At 44.8% G+C, this 15,371-nt stretch overlaps 1 protein-coding gene across 1 annotated transcript in view; it reads left to right on the forward strand.

Moving 5' to 3' along the window:
- The window catches only part of ARMC9 (armadillo repeat containing 9), an 87,069-nt gene that overhangs the window by 4,052 nt on the left and 67,646 nt on the right, over window positions 1-15,371 (forward strand). Inside the window, exons 2-7 of the mRNA XM_044456240.1 lie at window positions 2,410-2,491; window positions 3,522-3,647; window positions 5,534-5,701; window positions 8,368-8,523; window positions 9,815-9,907; window positions 12,200-12,224. Of these exons, the coding sequence (XP_044312175.1) occupies window positions 2,441-2,491; window positions 3,522-3,647; window positions 5,534-5,701; window positions 8,368-8,523; window positions 9,815-9,907; window positions 12,200-12,224 (619 nt within the window). The 5' untranslated portion in view covers window positions 2,410-2,440. The remainder of the gene's footprint in view (window positions 1-2,409; window positions 2,492-3,521; window positions 3,648-5,533; window positions 5,702-8,367; window positions 8,524-9,814; window positions 9,908-12,199; window positions 12,225-15,371) is intronic.

The following is a 15,371-nucleotide window of genomic DNA, read 5'->3' on the forward strand; positions in this document are numbered from 1 at the left end:
ACCTCCCCTCCCCTCCAGGCGTGGACGGTGCTGAACCAAATACCCAGGCGGGCACATTTGAGAGAGGACGACATCCCCCCCTCTCCCACCCAGGTCTCTGTTATGCAAGCCAGGTCAGACCCCTCATCCACAATCAGGTCATGGATGAGGGAAGATTTATTGTGGGCCGACCTGGCATTAAGCAGCAGCACCGTCAGGCCCGAGGGGCGGTTGACAAGACTACCTGGAACCCTCTGGCTGGGGGTAAAACCAGAAGGAGGGACAGGTGTCAGCCATCTGTCCCTCCTTCTTCTATGCGGACACGTTGAGCCCCCACTGCTGTAACGTCCATTGCCTGTGACCACCCCAATGGCGGAGCCCACGCGCTCCCCAGGAAATTCAAACGTCAACATGGCCAGGGATGACTCCATAAAAACAAAATTAAAATACTGTAAAACAGTAAAAACTCCCCGTCAACCCCCCTGATACAAAATTCCACCCACCGACCTAGCCCCCCGCCAGCCCCGCACGGCCACAAACGGCAGCAACCGTCCTGTCTATTTGAGTCCTCCTAGTATTTATGAAATAAAAAGCCAAACTTAAACTATCCACCTGCAGCAAACCAAACATGCGGTCTGCTTCTGCGTGCCCTCATCCTTTTATCACGTCTACTGGAGGGTGCAGTCAGCTGTCCACCTGAATAAAAAAAGCACTAACTGATACTTTCATTCAGTAAGTAGAGTTTCTGCAATACAACAAATATAAATAATAGTCTGGTGAAATATTGAACAAACATCCCTCTCCCAATTTTTATAAGAATCTTCTTAAAACAAGGAAATAGATCTATATCTTCATTATGATTTAGCTGCAGCTCTTGTTCGGTCACTAAAAACTGTTATTTTTAATCTTACATTATAAACTAGTAGGACTCCTTTCATATATTTTAAATAGAACAGCTTCCTGAAGAATCAAAGTCATTGCTAAGGGGCTGCATGCATTAACCCCATAAGTTTGTCAGCAGTAAAAGCAAATGAATCTACTCACGTACCATTAAACGTTCGGTTTTCTTCAGAAACTTTTCTTTTCTTCGATTTATCCATGGTTGGCCTACCAGGGGAAAAAGCTCAGTAAACTTGTGCGGGTTGCAGATTGCTGCCTGCCTGCTGGGTTGCAGATACAGGTGTGTTCAGTGACTGATTAGCAGATAAACAGTCAAGTGCTGTGAATTGTGACAGGTCCCAAGCACAGCTTTTAACATTCAGATGAAGGAGATGACATTGGGACAAAGAGAATCTTTTCAGCAGCTTTTCATGTAACATGAGAGCCTGTAGGAAGCTTGTTCCACTCTTTCCCTGCACAATAGCAGAGGAATGTAGCGATTTACTTAACCAGCGATCGCAGTCTTCCTGAGTGGATGCCTCATCATCACCTGTTGGTATTTTGTAACTTGGAGCCTCGGGTGCAGATCAGTGACCATGCCAGCAGCGACGGAGCCGCAGCAGAGGGATTCAAGAGCCACATGCAGCTCCGGAGCCGTGGGTTGCTGACCCCTGTCCTAGCCAGATCTACTTTAGCGTGTTTAATGTAGTTGTATTTAATAAACAACAGAACTAAAAAAATCTAGTTCCAGTGCACCACAAGTATTAGACTTGAAATATTTGAGGAAGATAATGAGAGCATGCTTAGGGCTCCGCCTGATTAGTTATGGCCTTGCCACCTGGGAGCCTCTGAACCGAGCGGGTTCTAAGATCTGTATGCCCTACCAGTGATGCAACAGAGGTGGTAGGAGTGGTCTTCACCTCCCTGCTCTGCTTTTGGTGAGTCTTGCGAGGGGAACACAAGGTATTTTGTATCCTGGTGTTTTGGTCTCCTTGTCACCCCATCCACCAGAATGTTCCCTTTCCTCCTCTGAAGTTGCTTTGCTGACCTAGGGGGGCAGCCCATGCAGTCCATTCTGTACCAGCTGTGACGGGGAGACTTCACTTCCGAGGCTGGAGTGTGGTCTCTAACCTTGAAAGCTTCTATCTGAGCAGTCCTCTGGTCCCTGGGTTGCACTCTTAATGTGATTTAAATGTTTTTGTTGTGTAGAAATACTTACTGGCATATCTGTAAAAATGTCAAGACCATATGCATTTCCCTAACTTTGTTTCAGTTTAAAAGACCAAGGTACTGAGAGCTAGTTAATTTTAGCAACCCAGACAAAAAGGCATAATAGGCTGAAAAACACTCATTTTCGGCTCTTCTGCACTAAGGGTTTCTGTGCCTCACAACAGAGTATTATGTTGCAGGCCCCACTTGAAAAGTTTAATTATAAAGCAAGATGATTTGTATGAGTTAAAAAACTAAAGTAGGTTTGAAATGTATATTCTTTTTTTACAGTGTATTTCTGTTCAGAAATGCACAGTCCTTCACCTTCACATTTTGTTGCAGGTCACTTGTCAGAGCTATTTGATATTCGACGATGGGCGATGTCCTTGCATATGAAGCAGAGCTACTTGGGATGGTGAAGGAGGTGAGTGTTTTGTTCAGAAGGAGGCATGTGTTTCATGAACTTCCACACAGTGTTCCAGAATTTTTATTCTTCTGTTGCACGTTGTTACTTTGAGATAATGTAAACTGGTTGCTTTGTTCTCCTTGCTTGACCAATATAAAAGGTAGTCCTTCATGCAGGGCTTAGTTGAACTGCAAAATTCACTGCCACAGGAGGTAGTGATGGGGACGGCTTTAAAGGGGGATTGGATCAATTCACGGAGGAGGCGGCGGCTATCCGTGGCTGCTAGCCTGCTGTCTGTCTGCTTGCGCCATCACCAGAGGCAGCATGCCTGCATACAGCAGTTGCTGGGGCAGGCTGAGCTCTTGCCCAGAACCCATTCTGCCTGAGGGATCCTGTGGGCAGCTGGTTTTCAACCATGTGAATGGATGGCTGGATTGGGTGGACCTTTGGCTTTTCTCATGTTGTCTGTTCCTACGTTTGGTACGGCCTCCTTTGCTGTAAGGAACTCATTTTGATACTGCCTCTACTTTAGTGTTAAGGCCAGCACTTGTTACAGTTGTCCTAAGCCAGGATTTTCCAAAGCCTGCTTAATTCTATGCTTCTTTTACAGCCTCAGGTTTTGTCTTATTTATTTTTTATTATTTATTACATGCTTATACTGTTCAATAGCTGAAGCTGTCTGGGTGGTTCATAACAATTAAAACCAGAAAATACAACATAAGATAAACAAGATACATAGATATAAAAGTTTAAAGCTGTAGTATCAAGCAGAAAGAAAAAACAAAACAAAACCTAGCAGCAGTGCAAGGATTTAAAATGCAGTAACAGATTTAAAGCCACAGAAACTAAAAGAGGGAGGACTTTACCTGGCTCTGGATGTAATACAGTGTAAGCACCAGTTGTGAAGCAAGGAAGAGGACGGTCTCTCAGAACTTTTGTCCCAAAGAGGATTTGTTCTGTTCTTATGGCCTTTTGTAATCTGCCTTTGCTCATGACTTTTAATAAGAATTATGCAGACAGATTCTTATATGCCTTCTTGTGTCTGTAGTATTTGGACTTTGCAGAATTTGAAGATACTGTGAAAACATTTACAAAGGAATGCAAAATAAAAGGAAAGCCATTACCTAAAACAGGAGGTAGCTCTGTGAAGGACTCCAAGGCTCTAATCATTCAGGTAACATCTTTCTCTTCTACGAAAGTAAAGTTTGATTGGATGGAAAAAATCAGGTGTCTCAGCTTCTGTGTTGGAGCATTTCTATGTGACTGTATTACCATTTTTGATATGTACGCGTTAGGTGAAAATGAGGCTTTTACATGGCACACAGAAATTTGCTTCAGAAGCAAGCATGTGTGCCATATTGGCAGTAATTCCTGAAGAATGTACCAGCTTAATTCTATTTCTTGAGTTATTAGATGTATATCCCATTAATTCTGGGATTGCTCTAGCCTGCTTGTTAGTTTCCCATATCAGGTGCATTGTAGGGTCTTCCTGATGCTGTGTTCCCCTTTATTCTATCAGTCCAACATCCACTAGTTGTTCCTTTCTGGGGCCCACTGATAAGAAGACCCAAGTAATTAGCCATGATTAAATTTCCCAGAGCTTTGGCTGTTAGATGTTACCCTTTTCCCGATTTACCACATAAATTATTTGGTATCATGTGCAAACTGTGCCACTTCACCCCATCTACAGATCATTTGGGGCAAACTGAAATATCCTAATACAGCTCCTTGGGGAACCCCAGCTTGAATATTTCTCCATTGTGGGAACGACTCAATTATTTGCTTCTCCTTTGTGTTCTTGATCCTCAAGGGACATATCCTGCTATCCTCTGAGTGCCATGTTTGCTTAGGACCCTTTGGCAAAGGACTTTGTACACTTCAGCTTCCAAACAGCTTATGGCAATGTCTATCAGATTACCCCTCTCCATGTGTTCACTGACCTTCTCAAAGAATTTTATTTTTATTTTTTTGATTTTTCGATTTATATCCTGCCTTTTTCCTACAAAGGGCTCAAGGCAGCTTACATCATTCCCCTCCTCCATCTTATCCCCACAACAACAACCCTGTGAGGTAGGTTGGGCTGAGAGTCTGTGACTGGCCCAAAGTCACCCAGTTGACTCCATGGCTGAGCGGGGACTCGAACCCGGATCGCCTGAGTCCCAGTCCCATGTCTTCACCACTGTGCCACACTGGCAAGAATGCTCAACAGTTAGTGAGGCAGGACTTACCTTTGGAGATGCCATGTTGACTCTTCTTTGGGAAGAGCTGATATTCTGTATACTTGATCATTGTATCTTTGATCATGCTTCCCATCACTGTAAGCTGCTTTGGGTTCCTTGCAAAAGGAAGAAAGGCAGAATACACATGTAATAAATAAATAAATTAATTAATAAATCAGCACCACACGACATCACCCATTATAGCAGAATGACTCTTTGGAGATGATGATGATGATGATGATGTACCCAGAATATGCATTGCACAAATCAGCCTGTGATGTTCTGGATTCCTCCCAAACTGGCATCATACTGGCCACTTTCCAGTCCTCTGGTTGTCCATCTCAGTTGAAGAGGATAGCTGAAGCTGGCTGGCAACTCCAACCCCAGTACCAGGGTGTGTAAGTAAGTCCAAGTATTGGACTTACTTAAAAGTAACATGAGCTCTGGAAATGGGCTAAACTGGATAGAGCCTTTCCTCCACTAAGCACAAGCTGGATGGAGGTGGGAGGAATCGCCTATTTTTCTGCTGTTTTCCGTTTTCAGATGTTTTAAGGCATAATGTTACGTTGTAAGCTACCCTGGGCCTTAAAATTAAGAACAAACATTGCTGTTGAACATCTGTCATAAATGCTTCTCTAAGTGCTCATAAAGTTTGGAGTTTGTTCCAGGATGGAGCCCTTAATTAGGTGCTCTTGATCAGTCTAATGCACAAATTGGTTTCTGAAGATGTTTAGAAAGGGCTTTTTGGAGCTGGTACATGTAGAAATTAGGTATTTTCAGCTATAGTACTGCAGGAAATGAGTTGTCAGATGCATAACGACTCTTTTATTTCCTTTGGAAGGATCTGCTAACGTCCTTTACTGATGGAGACCAAGAAGTCTTCTTTGAACTCTGGGAGGAACATATCCCCTCCCCGGTCCGAGACAGTGAGGCTGTTGCCCAGAAGCTGGAGTTCTACCTTCACATCCATTTTGCCATTTTCCTCTTGAAGCACGCAGTGGGAAAGCCTGTATGTTTGCTTTTCTCTCAATTTGGTCTTTGGCTTTTTGGGTGTTCGGTCAAGTGAGTGGAGGAGGCCGCGCAGCAGTTGTGTGTTTTAACTCCAGGGGCTGGTCCAGCCAAGGCATCAGTTCTGAGGTTACTTAGGCAGAAACAAAGCCACATGTCAAAGATGAGGTGCAATTTATTGAATTCAGTAATGAAATAGGGATGTAAAATATAAACAAGTGAAAAGGAGTTTATGTTCCACTTTACTTGTGCTCATTTCCTGACTAGGCCACGGGACGTTCCATAGGCTTCTAACGTTTTTTGGGTAGACATGCAACTGACGTGAACTTCTTTGTCATCTCAGTTCTTCTACCCAGGCCAAGAATGAAAGACAAGACTTCTTGCCAGGGATTTATGAAGTCCCCCCTCCCGCTGCTCTACGTTTTGTCACTATGCACAGTCTCTCAATGCCGCCTCACCTTCCTGGGAGCAAAACTGCTTCCGTAAGGCAAACAGCACAGGCACCCCTTATCTGCAGAAGGCCTGCAGGCCTGCAGGGTGCAGCTTTAAGGCAGCTCTTCCTGCTGACTCTCTTCGTAATGAGCTGAAGGCCATGGAGCCTTGGCACGCCTTCAAACTACCCTGGCTTTTGGACACTGGGGAAGCATCCCAGTTGAACTTCAAGAACCTCCTTGCCAAGCTTGTGGTAGGAGCATCATAATACACCGTATCTGTGTACAACCCATTAGAGTCAACCCCGTCCCTGTTAGCTTTTAGATGATGCTGGTGGCTTTGGACAGCTTTATACTGAGGCGGTCAGGCTGCATCCTAAGCTGTGCCATATGGCAAAGTTGCAAAAAATAAACATGCCTCCCTTACTTTCTCCCTGACATGTTAGCTTTCTTGTGCCAAGTATTATTATTGTTTAATATGGAGGGAAATTCCATTATGTGAGCCTACACTTTCAGTCCACAGGGTTCCACCCATTTATTTACTAAACTGAGGCACTCCTTCAAGCTGTTGTTTAGAGCCAGGCTTGTGTTCATATGCGCCATCCTCCTCTTAATCTGTGTAGGGAGGAGATTGGAAAGTTCTGCTTCTGTCTGGCTGCAGCTCATGCTTTTCTTTTGTACTGTTTTCATGAACTGTTGCAAACCAGCCAGAGAGCTTCAGTGATTGGACAGTATAGAGATGAGATGACGATGATGCAATAATTATTAATAGTTTTCCATTGTTCCAGTGGAACAAGCCATGTTTCACTTGGGTTTGTGGGAAAATATGGTCTGGGCAAACCATGCATTGCTGCATGCAAACACTAGTGCACTTCAGAAAAGAAAGCTTCCTCTCTCCCCTTGTGGGTGGAGGGAGGGGGAAAGGAGAGAAGGAATTCATGGGGCTCACTGGTACTCGTTCTGGATCTTTCAAATAATGCTTCGCCACATTGGTGGCCTGGTCTTCCGGTGCAGTCCTTAACATATTTACTAGGGAATAAGTCCCATTGAACAAGCTGGACTTTAGTTTCTGAATACGCATGAATAGGATTCCACTGAGTACCAAAATTTTTATATTCTGCTGTCTTACACGCAAATAAAAAGCGCCTCCTGTTTACCAGGTTGTCCAGCTGGCAGGAGTAACCATGTCTGTACATAAGAGAGAGCATCTAAAGGACGCTGCTTGTGTCTCAGCAGTGGATTGCCATAGAGAACTCCATTTTTTAAAATACAATGTTCAGGATTAGGTTGAAAAGAACTGGCATAAGCTTTAATCATACTTATGCAACTGGAGCAACATCCATCTCTCTCACTCGCACACACACACAAACGCACAATCAGGGATGTTTGTCCCGGTAATATAGCACAAAAATAATTCAGCAGTTGTGAATATCACCTGCTGTCTGTCTGCTGTACTTAATAGGTGAGAATTGATGCCTTCTAGAAATACAGACTCCTGTTGTGTGGCCCTTTGCATTTTCCTACCTTGGGTCCCTGCTCAGTTAGAACAGCTGGACAAGTGTCATAATCTGATTTGAATCTAAAATGCAGGTACATTTAAAGTAACTCTCACAAAAGCTGTAGAACAAGGAATTTTCTGTAACTCCAGTCTTCCTGGTAGAGCAGGCATAATTAAAAACTCCTCTTTTTTGGTTTGAAGATTGTCTCCAAGCAGTTGCAGATTTAGAGTACTCAAAGCAAGTCACTTGTATTGCTTCTGTAATCCTTCTAACAACCATGTCAAATAGATTATTATCCTTGTATTTTGCAGCCAGGGTCCCTGAAGCTGAGAGTGGTTTGGTAGGAGTAAGATCTCAGTGGGAGTCTTCTTGGTTCTTGGCCACTGCTCTTCCCATGCTTAAGGATGTTTTTATGTGCAAGGCAAGGGAGCAGTAGGACAAATACCTGCTTTTATTTAACAGTTTGTGGTCCCAGAGTTGCTTCTATTTCTGTCATCCTATTCCCTTTCCTGCATCCTTTCTAAGCACTCTATTGTGGGATGAGAGAGTTCATGCAGAATGTAAACTTGTGCTGTGGAGTTTGAGGGAAACTGAGTTTGAGATGCCTGCATTAACTGATTTATAAAACCAGTGAACCCACAGTAAGCTGCAACTTTTTGGCAGCTGTCAGTCACACTTTGCTTAAACTGTAAAGTTCCTTTCCAATTAGTCGATGTGTTTCTTTTTCTTTTTCAAAGCATAAAGCAGCTTTGGATGAAAGGATTTCGTATTTTAAAACTTACCTGGAGACCAAAGGGGCAGCCCTGAGCCAGACTACAGAATTCCTTCCATTCTATGCCTTGCCTTTTGTTCCCAATCCTATGATCCACCCATCCTTCAAAGAACTTTTCCAGGTATGTACGTGATTTGTTCTGGAATGATACATAAAACTGATGGATGCAGAATAGGATCTAGGCCAGTAAGGTTTATATAGTAGTGTTTGTTTAGTTACAAAGTCATGCCCGACCCATCATGACCCAATGGACATTATTCTTCCAGGCTCTCCTGTCCTCCATCATCCCTCGGAGTCCACCCAAGCCCACACCCACCAGCCTAGTGACTCCATCCAGCCACCTCAACCTCTGCTGGCCCCTTCTCCTTTTGCTGTCAGTCGTTCCCAGTATCAGGGTCTTCTCCAGTGAGTGGTTCCTTCTCATTAGGTGGTCAAGGTTGCCTTTTCTGTGATTCAGGGCAGGCAAGTTGTAGTCTGGGGACAATCCTCAAATATTTGCATGTTTTTCTATTAAACACCATCTTGGTGTTTACTTAATGCAACTTACTGTTCTTTTGGTCTGCTGCCTTGACACAAGTCAGATAGAACACTTAACAAACTGAGAGTTCCTGAAGGAAACAGATGATGGTCAAGCTGAGTCACAATGCATTTATTCATATATCATTTGCATACGAATTCAAATAAATTACTCTGTTAATTTATTTACAAACTCCAGGCCAGCCTGGTCACACAGTCCAGCTAACTGATAATATCAAGGAAGAGAACAGAATAGTTTACAGTTTCTTTGTAGAGGAGCTCACCAGGAATGGAGAGAGGTAGCTTAGATGTTGATCTAAGAGGTCAGTTAAATACATATGAATGGAGATTTAAAATCTTACCACTTAAAATTAGCACGCTGAATTGTTTTTGGAAATAAATTGGTATCCATTAAAGATGGTATGTTACTGGGAGGGTTATGCTTTTTATGCTTTGTTCCTGTCACAATTCTGAAGGCCTCATTCTGGACCAGTTAATATTTCTGACTATTTTTCAACAGCAGTTCCATGTAGAGAACATTACATGCATCCAGCCTAGATTTATGACTTGGTGAACACAATCCACCATGAAATATTTATTTTCAGACAGTATTGTGCTCTTGTGCTGCTTCCATGGTGTTTGTGAAGGATACATTTAGAGTGGGTTGTATCTTTACAAAAGCTCACTCCTATTTCCTATGCCTTGTTTGTGTTTTTGCCATCTCTCTAACAATGCCGGTAGCTTTCTCTGCATAACTCAGATCATCAGATTTCTTTGTATTTCATCTGGGAAATAGTTCTGATTTTCTTGTTGATTTTTAAAAGAATAATAATGTGGGACATGTATTATAGCAAATAACTGTCAGGAAAATAGAATTGTGTGCATTTCTTTTGCAGGAGTCATGGGAGTCTGATCTAAAAATGAGACTGGAAGAATTCCTGTCTGCAACTCTAAAAGCCAGTCATAATCCAAGACTTTTGACATTATATGTATCCTTTGCAAAATGTTCTAAAGATATTTAAATTACTGTCATGGAGAATCAGTCCTTTCCAGGGAGAGGAGTTAGTAGGGCTCTCAGCCAGTTAAAAACAACATGCAGCCTGATCATTATACATTTGAATATGAACAAGACACTCATTTTAAGGGCAAGGGTGTTTTTAGTGATTAACATACAATGAGCAGCAAGAAAAAGCTGAGGACCAGTGTGGTGTAATCGTTAGGAGTGCAGGCTGGATGGACCCTTGGTCTGATCGAGCAGGGTTTTTCTTATCTTCTTAATTAATATTGCAGGGTAAAAATTAGGCAGAAATTCAGGATGGAACCACACATTCTGCTTTAGCTAATAGCTTTAAAGCAGGGGTGGGCAACTTGAGACCCTCCAAATATTTTGACCTGCGGCTTCCATCAGTCCTCGCCATCCCTAGTGGTGAGGGATCATGGGAATTGTAGGCCAAAACCTGTGCTTTAATTATCCTATCTTTGTTGAAGGTGGGATGGTACATTTTGCAGGATAAAGCCTTTGGGGAGGAGGAGAGCACTTAACCTTTTCCTTGCCTGCTGAATTGCCACCTGTTACTTTCCTCTTGTCCAGGCTGCAGGCTCCTATCTGAGAAGCATGGAAGTTTCTATTGTAACTTTGGGGCTGGAGTGTGGGATTGGGGTGGTGGGAGAGCTGCTAGGGAGAAATTGCAATGTGCAACCAGTGGGTAAAGAAAAGGTTAAGTGTCCTTCTCCAACCTTCCCAGCCCCGGTCTATACAGAAGAAGCAAAACTAGGGTTAAAAATGCAACTTTCAAATGTGCCAGTGGCATAAACTGACACAGATGGATTAAAACCTCTGGAATGGCACTCGTGTAGATCTTCCTCCTCTTTCACATCCCAAAGGAAAACAGGCAGTTAATTCTCAATGTTTGTCACATTCTAACCAGATCACCATGGTTGAGAACTTGGGTGGCGTTTGCCAGAGGGAGAGCTGTCCCTGTGTGAACCTACACAGTGGCGATCTCCGTCAATGTCTCCTGGACCTGGGGGTGCCAGGATCCATCCAGCATATGAGTCTACAGAGTTGGCTGCGTCATTAGAACAGTGTAAAAGCCGGGATGCTGAGGGTGCCGGTTTGAGCCCCTGATGTTTCCTTCTAAAGGGAATATCAGGTAACAGGGCAGGAAAATATATTTCAGCCACAGAGACCACAAACCCGTCAGTGAAGCAGCGCAAGTTGGCTGCGCGTGTTCTGCTAACCTTTGTCTGAGCTGTGCAACTAGAAGCAGGCTAGGCGGCTCCATGTCCTGTGTTCTTAGTTAGCCCCATCAGACGAGGGTGCTTGGCTCAGCAGGCGAGCAAATACTTTGTCCGTTGCTGTCGTATCCAGCTCAAAGGCCCACGTTGCAAGGGCAAGAATGTCCTTTTTTTCTGCTGGAAAGCGGTTCCCAGCCAGAATAGGCATCAGGCTAGATGGATGAATAGCCGCCTATGTTCCAGGTTGGTGGAGCAAATGCTGACCTGTGCAGCCTCTTACGTGGGCATCCCCTTCCTCTCTTCTGCCCACTGTGTTGCTGAAATCAGCCCACAGCCACCCTCGGCAAGAATCGCAGGGGAGATGCACTGGGGAGTCTCTTAGGAAGACGCTAAGAAGATGGTTTGAATAGGAGGCAGGGAGTGCGGTGCCATCTTTCACTGTATGCCAGAAGTAGGAAGCATGTGAAGGTGTGGACATACCACATGAAAACAAAGAGCCCCGCTGGGTCAGACCAAAGGTCTCTCTCTGTGTTCCCACAGTGGCCACCCTGGTGGCTGTGGGAAGCCCACAAGCAGGACAGGAGGGCAGCTGACTGCCGCATTTGTGTCCCCAGCACTGGAACTGGGAGGCAAGTTGACCCTGATTCTGGAAGCAACAAATCCATCCGATACTCTTATTTTCTGCAGGCTTTTTCCCTTCCTGGATTTGTCTGATTACCATGCATTCTAGGTTGGTGGCCACGCATCATCTCTGGGCAGCACATTGCCAAGTCTAACTATGTACTATGTGAAGCCCTTTTTAATCTATGGTGACATGCCCACCAATGACCCCACTGGGTTCTAGTATCATGAGAGAGGGAGGGAATCCTTCTTTCATGTTCTGGAACAAGTCACGTATAGCCTTGGTTCTTCATCTGTATCTGTGTCGGATTGATTGTCTGGGGAAAATTCCACAGGGATTATGAAGAATGATGAGGTTCAGTGGGCTTTCTTCAGAGGCGTCAATCCCCATTTTCCTGAACTTGTGTTCTCTCACACGGCAGAAGGAGAGCACACACTGCAGCCAAGGTACACAAGGCGTTCGACACATGTGTTCTCATGTGCCAATCATATATGTGCCTGTCATGTATTTAGGTTCTGCTTTCCGGAGCCAAGCAGAGAAGCTAATCGAGGAAGTTGGAAGGGCATTTCCTGTTAGGTTCTGAGCATCTTTCTCACATTAAAATTGATTACTGAGGTCTGCACCAATGCAAGTGTGCATTTAAGTTCTGTTCTTCAGTTTTTAATGACATTTTAATGACATTTGGAAGCAGTTCAGAGCTGCCTTTAGGAGAGAAGATTAAGGGGAAAGAAAACATTTTCAAATGGTGCTTTCTCCATGAAGCTAACTTGGTGGCTGGTGCAGGATATTTGCTGGGAAGCATCAGTCGATGAAAACAAATGCTGAAATACACTTGTGTCTACTGATTCTTCCTGGTCGATACCCCACATCATGGGCCGAGAGGAGTAATTTCTCCTGATTCTTGCCAATGTTGGGAGAAGCCTAGAAAAAATGCTTTGCTTAACCGTGCCCAGCAAAACACTAGACAGGTATTTAGTGGTTGCAGCTGTACCATTTGTGTTGTCAGAACAAAATGAAAGGCGTTTTGATGGAGGGAGAATTGAAAGAAATGTCCTTGGAAAGTTTCTCAGTTTTTCTGGCCTACCGAAGTTTTTGCTGGGATAGTGCAGATTTCAGGGTTGGCATACTTACCAAGGAGCCAATGCACTGCTCACCAGTTCCCTCTTGGAAAGGTCATCTATTTTCCTTTCCAGCTAGGTTCCAAAAACCAGTATTCCACCCTCTGGGGGCCATAAGCGAGAAGAATCTGCTGGCACCTGGGGGTGTTATTAGAGAATTGTAGCTCATTAGCAGAGCACCAGGTTGGCATGCAAAAGCTTCCCAAACTCTCCAGTAGGACTGGCAATGATCTTGTCTGAAATCCTGGAGAACCCTTCCTGCCAGTCAGAGCTGGTGACACTTTGTGGTCGGATGCAGCAAGGGTTTGACTTGGTATGAAAGCCTGCCATGCTTGCCCGTCCACCCCTCCCTTCTGCTGGTTCCCCCCTGTGAGTGCCACCCCCCCCTTGCACCTGCAGTTCCTGCCACCTCAGCAAATACGATCTCAGCTGGGTCATTAATCTGAGCCAGCTCAGCTGTATTTTGAAGGTGGAGCAATCCTTGTGAAGCTTGCTGTCCTCGGTAGAGAACAGCACAGGCGGCAACAGTCTACAGGGGCTCTTTCTCAGCACTTCCAATTAATACCTCAGACGGATGTAACACCTCTGGCTTTGCAAGCACAGTGCCGGTGTTTCTGCAGCCCTGCAGTCTGGCCGCCAGATGAGTAGCTTTGTAGGAAAATGTGTCAGTGGGCACCATTTCCAGCTAGATCCCCTTTTAAAGTCACTCCAAATGACGTGCTTTCTCACTGTGTGTGTGTGGGGGGGGGGGGGGTCCGTGGACTTCTCACGTTAATAAAGTACAGCGATCTCCTCAAGAGATGCCTGTAGGACTTGGGCTTCATCCTGCCCAGGAACCTCCAAGGACCTCCGCAGGTCAGGAATTAATACCTTACACCTGTTTGTGTGGAAGGCTATGTTTACCTCTTTCTTGCTACACTGCTCTTGGTGCATCTGTTACTTGTTCATTTTGCTTGTATTTCTCCATAACCACAGAGGTAGTTGCTCGGTTGTTTTTTTTCCAGTGGGATGCATTGATGATTGCCTCTCAGTCAATAAAACCCATGTACAAAGCTCCCACCTCTAAAGTAGGCAGTAGTAATAATAAGAAAATTGGAATGGAATGGAATGGAATGGGATATGGCGTAATATAATTAACTCCTGAGGGTGTGCCGGAGGCATCTGGTTGACCACTCCAAGAAGAGGGATGCTGGTCTCATTGCTGGACTCTTTGTCTCAGCCAGCAGGGGACTCCTTACATCCTTGTGTGTAATTCTATGCAGCTGCTTTTTTCTCTTAAAAGAGCTTCTCAGTATTGATGATGCACGTTCCGATGTGCCTCTGCCGCTCTCTCTTTCTAATAATTGTTGGGAGCATGGCTCCCTCTGTGGAAAATGTTCCTCACCATTTATTATTTAAAAGCCATCATTTCGCTTTTTCAGTAGTTTTAAAACGGCCGAAACACAAATAATATCTGGCTTCTCTGATCTTTGCCATGACTTAGGAAGCTTGGGGGAACGATGTAGCGCAGCAGCACAGGAGGACACGTCTGGAGGCTGCGGTTGCATGGCTCATTTTGTTGTCGGGACAAAATCAAAACAAAAAGCTTGTCGACGGGGGGAAAAATTGACTGCAACGTCCTTGGAAAGTCGCTTCATTTTTTTGGTCTGCTGAAGCTGATGAAATGAATGCTGTCACGGCTGGAGTGCAAAAACTTATTCTTCGCTCTTTTTTTGCCTTTGCTGTTCCAGTTCTGCCACTCTCAGTTGTCCCATCTCCCACTCTCTCTGTTGCCTGAAGGCCTGTCCCACAACTTTTGTCTCAGTCTCCTGCAACCTGGCATGTGGTGGTCTGCAGATGGCCATACAGCCTTGGAATTCTGGGAGTTCCTGGCTAACACACCTGGAAAGCAGAGCAGTGCAATGCCCCCCTCCCTTCATATTCCTTCTCAGAAGGCATCGGCTGTAACCTTTGGCATAACCCTTGTAATCAGACTGTAATCACTTATTTCTTAAACTGTAATCAAACCGTATTTCTTGTCACCGCTGTCAGCTGCATTCTTCCCTTCTGCTCTGTGGTTAGACTGCAAGGTGCTTGCTTGCTGGCTGGCTTAGTTATGTGAAAGTCCCCAGTAAACTAAAGTGTTCCGTAGGGGTGCTGTGTACGTAATTCTGCCGCTTCATGTTCCCTCTTCTTCATCCTCACAGCACAGCTGGTGGAATAGCCCTGCTGGCCCTCCCTTCTTCCTCTGTGGCTGCCTCTTCCATGGGTCACTGCTGGGGTCGGTCGAGCAAGGAGCTGTTGGTTGGAGTGTCAGACTAGGCCCAGGCAGCCCAGGTCCAAATCCTAGCTCAGTTGCAGCGTGCACTGGAGCCAACTGCTATCTCTTAGCCTGCTCTGCCTCACAGGAATGTTGGAATAAATGGGGAGAACAGGCCCCTTTTGGCGCGCTCAAAGAAAAAGCGAACAGCATTAAAAGAATAAATAAAAATAAAT

The sequence above is a fragment of the Varanus komodoensis genome, unplaced genomic scaffold, assembly GCF_004798865.1.
Source record: "Varanus komodoensis strain SLA01 unplaced genomic scaffold, ASM479886v1 scaffold82, whole genome shotgun sequence".
Taxonomy (NCBI): Eukaryota; Metazoa; Chordata; class Lepidosauria; order Squamata; family Varanidae; genus Varanus; species Varanus komodoensis.